Source organism: Barbus barbus, assembly GCF_936440315.1.
Source record: "Barbus barbus genome assembly, chromosome: 44".
NCBI classification, from domain to species: Eukaryota; Metazoa; Chordata; class Actinopteri; order Cypriniformes; family Cyprinidae; genus Barbus; species Barbus barbus.
In genome coordinates this window covers 21,167,857-21,172,687 of record NC_136722.1, presented here as the reverse complement: position 1 = coordinate 21,172,687, position 4,831 = coordinate 21,167,857, and the positions used below count along the sequence as shown (strand labels likewise).

Here is a 4,831-nt window from a genome sequence, read left to right as displayed (position 1 = left end):
GGAAGAGTGACAAAGGATAGGTGGGTTGGAGAGAAAGAGGAGTTAGAAGTGTGTAGAAGCTAAAAAATACATGATGCAGAAGACGGCAAAGTTGTGAATTAGTGAAACAAATTCATGACAATGCAATCTTTATCTAGAGTTTCACTGTGTAATCTTGTATAATTTTACATGGAATATCTATACTTGAAATTAATTTGTCACAGGACATGGTGAAAATTAAATGGAGACTAAGTTGTAGAACACTGCAATCAAATTGTACACAAATGTATGGAGTTTTTGCCATCAATGAGTGCTGCTGAAGAACAACTCTTTCTTAAATTGGTGATGGCCTAGTTTGTATTAAACATTTTTATTAAATTAGAAAAATGCAAAGTAGAAGCATTACCAAAATTTCAGCACTTAGTATAAAAATGTTAACCTCAAATCTTTAGACGCCAGCTTATTTCTTTACTATGCATCTACTGACATCTCCTGGTTAAAGTAAGAATCACGTAACCTAGTTATTTTTTAAATATATATATATTTATGCCAGTTCTTTCCGATTTCCAGATACTAAAGATATATATGTTGGCATATAATCAATATAAAAGTCTAAAATACTTTTAACATCAAAAATGATTGCACAGTTGGAAAGAAAAATAGAAATACGTAATAAAGGGCGGAGTTTCCTGGTCTCTGACTCACTAGTTTTCCTTATACATCATTAACTCCTCCCACTAGTGACAGTGTTTTTGTCTTTTTGATAATTTATGAACTCATATTTTTGTGTCTGGATACAACTCATCGTACAATGCAAGCTCTAAGGTATGAACAGAAATGTATATGTTATATTTCAGATGCTTTATAGATGTTGACGGTAAATGTTGCTCAATAACCGGTTACAATTGTGCCGAGGAAGTAAAGCAAAGGGATTTTCATTCATATAATGAAAATATGTCAGATGGTATGAATCGAAAACAGACCAGACATGACTGGGCAAAAACGAAGGATTATATTTTAACACTTTTCCACTGAGCTCGTGAAATTAGTTGTCATCAACCCAACGCCCATAGGAAACAAGTTGAGTAATATGACAACAGTAATTGTGTTACATTTAATCTTTTCCTTTCCTCAGAAATATGTTCCGCTCGTGGTCATCTGATGCCAGACTTGATGGTAAAACTGTTATAATTACTGGAGCCAATACTGGAATTGGTAAAGAGACAGCCATTGACCTGGCAAAGAGAGGTGGGCATTTCTAAACAGTTTAATATTAATATAATGTCTGATGGAAAAATCAAGAATTTCTGCTGTCTTGTCTTTAGGAGCTCGTATTATTATGGCATGCAGAGATATGGAGAAAGCTGATGCAGCCCTGAAGGAAGTAAAGGATGCTTCAGGAAACCAGGATGTTGTTATCAGTAAGCTTGACCTGGCAGATTTCAAATCAATCAGAGAATTTGCAGAGAACATCAATAAAGGTGAGATCACCAGGATATGGTATAAATTCCTTTACAGATGTTTTCCTTATATAGCTCTACAATGATGTATCTGGGTTGTCTTTAAGAGGAGAAACAAGCCAACATCTTAATCAATAACGCTGGTGTGATGGTGTGTCCTTTTGGAAAAACAGCAGATGGTTTTGAAATGCAAATAGGAGTGAACCACATGGGTAAGCATGTGTAATTTGTCCAAATCGGACACCATTTTAACCCTAAAAGAAATTACGGGAGACATCAGCACTGTTCTTCTTCCTGTAGGTCACTTCCTGTTGACGTATCTGTTATTGGATTTGATTAAGAGATCAACGCCTGCGAGGATCATTAATGTCTCATCCATGGCACACCAGTGGGGGACCATCAACCTGGAGGACATCAACAGTGAGAAGAACTACGATAAACAGAAAGCCTACAGCCAGAGCAAGCTGGCAAACATTCTGTTCACTCGCTCGCTGGCCAAAAGACTAGAAGGTGAGTCTTTTTAAAATTGATATTTACGTTACTAAATATAAATACGATCTGCTCAAGCAGTTTTTATTATTTTGATATTTTTCATTATTTAATTTTTTAATTAATTTTATGATTATTAATTTTATTAATCTAAAATGATCTGTTTGAGCACAATTTTGTATTACTAATTTATTTTCTGTTAGTGTCAGAATTTTAGTTTTTACTCTTCTTTTAACACATACTGTAATATATGTTTACAGCTTTTGATTTCTGTCAAAAGCTTCAGTTGAATCAATTTTTGATGGTCAATAAAATGTCTAAACGAGAGGTGCCCAAACTGTTTACCACGATGGATCAAAAATCTTAACTGAGGGCCGTGGGCTGAAAGTAAATATTGTGTTATAATAACTATATTATATTAAAATTTACATTAATAATGAAATTGACTTCTAAACAACAACAACAACAACAAAAAAAGATTAAAAAAGATATGCTTCAATTCAATTTAATTTTTTTTCTTTTGTGATTTGTCATATGATTTAGGCATCTCTGGTCTAAACCAATTTGATAGAACTAAAAATAGCATATTATAAAACAAAATTCTAGATAACAAATGAAGAAAAAAAAAAAAATTGTGCTGTCAAATGATTAATCACGATTAATCGCATCCAAACACATGCATGTATATATTTAAGAAAAATTAAATTTCTAAATATAATTATATATAATATAAAATATAAGAATATATAAATGTGAAAACATAAATATTTTAAAAATATATACTGTATGTGTAACATATATGTAACATATAACGTAAATAAAAACTTTTATTTTGGATGCGATTAATCGCAATTAATCATTTGACACCACTAATTTTTTTATGTTCATTTTTGTGGCATTTTTGCCCCTAGCGCTGGATAATTTCTGACCTTGTCCTTAGGGAATTCTATTCGAATAAAATAACTGATGCTAAAATAATCCTAATAATCCTTCTCATCTGGTCTTTGTGTGGCGTCTCAGGTACTGGAGTCACAGCGTATGCTCTCCATCCTGGAGTGGTTCAGACCGAACTGTGGAGGCACTTGAATAAACCTCAACAAGCCGGCATGTGGTTAGCAAAGCCCTTCACCAAAACATCTGTGCAGGGAGCTCAGACCACCATCTACTGCGCCGTGTCCCCTGAACTGGAGACAGAGAGCGGCAAATATTACAGGTCAGTGGATTTTCATCTCAAACCCAGCGAAACTGTAGGTTGTACCTGATTTACAGTAGAGCTTACAATATCACACCTACCCAGCCTCTATCTATACAAAATACACCATAAATACACACAGGTCCAATAGGTCATATTCTGTTGTCTTTCAGTTTGATATTATCATACAGCACTCATAAAACAATCTGCAACAGTTCAGGTATGTTTAATTGCTGTCTCCTGCTCTCCACGCAGTGACTGCGCACCTGCAAAATGCTCCCAGGCTGCCATGGATGACGAGGTGGCCCAGCGCCTCTGGGAACTCAGCTGTAAGATGCTCAGCATCACATGGGAGTGAAAACGCATCTCTCTTCCTGATGAGTCTAAGTTTTACTGCAGTCTGCCTGAGATTGCAGGCCCATCTACTGTCAAAATCAGAAATACTAGTTAGTATTAAACTAACTTGCATAAAAGATCACTAATATAACCAAATGTGATATTTTATACACAATGTGAAATTTAAATGTTATATTTTGTAGATTTTGGTTGCTTAAGTGAGTTCATTTTCTATATAATACAGGTACATATTTATGCACTAAATGATATAAGAAGTAAATGCCAGATTCAGGCGGTTGAAAATATACACTGGGTATATGTGAATATTTTTGAATACATTTACAATTTTGTATCCTGGATTTAATTTTTGAGTTTTGTATGACCCAAGGAGAAGAGAATTAAAAAGAAATAAAAAATTAAATAACATTTGACATATATTATTGTATTTTATATACAGTATGTACAGTGTGTGTGTGTGTGTGTGTATATATATATATATATTGGATATTGTACTTTTTTGTAGTGTTTGTTTATCTAAAGGAAAAGATAAAGAATTGGGGAAAAAGTCATAACACAATATAATTCATTTTTTCATTCATACATAATTATTTTTATTTTATTCTTCCATTTATTCCAAAATATATATAAAATATAAGGAAAATAGGATAGGCCTCATTGGAAACAGGAGGGTACATGTAGAATAAATAAATAGTCAAGTACAATTCAAAAACAGTAGGATAATTAACATAAATAAACACACACACACAAACACACACAAAACAGTTGAAGTCAAAGATGCCAGCACTGCAACCCAGCTCTGCTCTCTCTCAGACTCAGTTGCCATGACAATCTCTCATCTCTGCTCTCACCCTGACCTAATCACCATGACAACAACTCATAGCCCAATATAGTGTGATGCTGGAGAACATACAAGAAAAGGTCACTAGCCCCATCTAGTGGACAACAAAAACTGACAGGCCTGTCAAGTCTTATGTCTAAAAAATAATACGAAAAACTAAAGCAGTTGTTAAATTCAAAAATGCTGAATAAATGACTTCAACCAAACAGATGTTTCTGTATACATTCCAAGTAGGCTACTCTTTGATACTGTAAAATACAAGAGCAGTATCAGTTGTGCGGTAATAATTTGAGGCCCTCAATTATCTCCTAATGGCAAATGACAAGCGCTATGAGAGCCAAAGCCATTTTTGTTGGGGTAATTAAGCACTGAGGTAACTGAAAGGCATGAATGGAGCCTTGTGTTCAGTAATGAACTTGCATGTCATTCTCTCCTCACATCTTCTGTCCTGATGGAGCAAAATGAGCAGAAACCGCAACGTAAGTCCTAAATCAATTGGTCTAAATATAGTTATAG

At 34.2% G+C, this 4,831-nt stretch overlaps 1 protein-coding gene across 2 annotated transcripts; it reads left to right on the top strand.

Moving 5' to 3' along the window:
* Nucleotides 1–727: 727 nt before the first annotated feature.
* Nucleotides 728–3,890, top strand: LOC306863082 (retinol dehydrogenase 12-like). 2 transcript variants are annotated; one of them, XM_079406254.1, is made up of 7 exons: nt 728–804; nt 1,115–1,227; nt 1,305–1,460; nt 1,547–1,651; nt 1,740–1,949; nt 2,949–3,141; nt 3,376–3,890. In XM_079406254.1, the coding sequence occupies exons 1-7, from the start codon at nt 791–793 to the stop codon at nt 3,476–3,478; spliced, it is 894 nt and encodes a 297-aa protein (XP_079262380.1). In that variant the 5' UTR covers nt 728–790; the 3' UTR covers nt 3,479–3,890. The 2 variants fall into 2 exon arrangements, with proteins under 2 accessions (XP_079262380.1, XP_079262381.1); XM_079406255.1 differs by having other exon boundaries at nt 1,613–1,651; nt 3,376–3,856.
* The last annotated feature ends 941 nt before the right edge of the window (nt 3,891–4,831 follow it).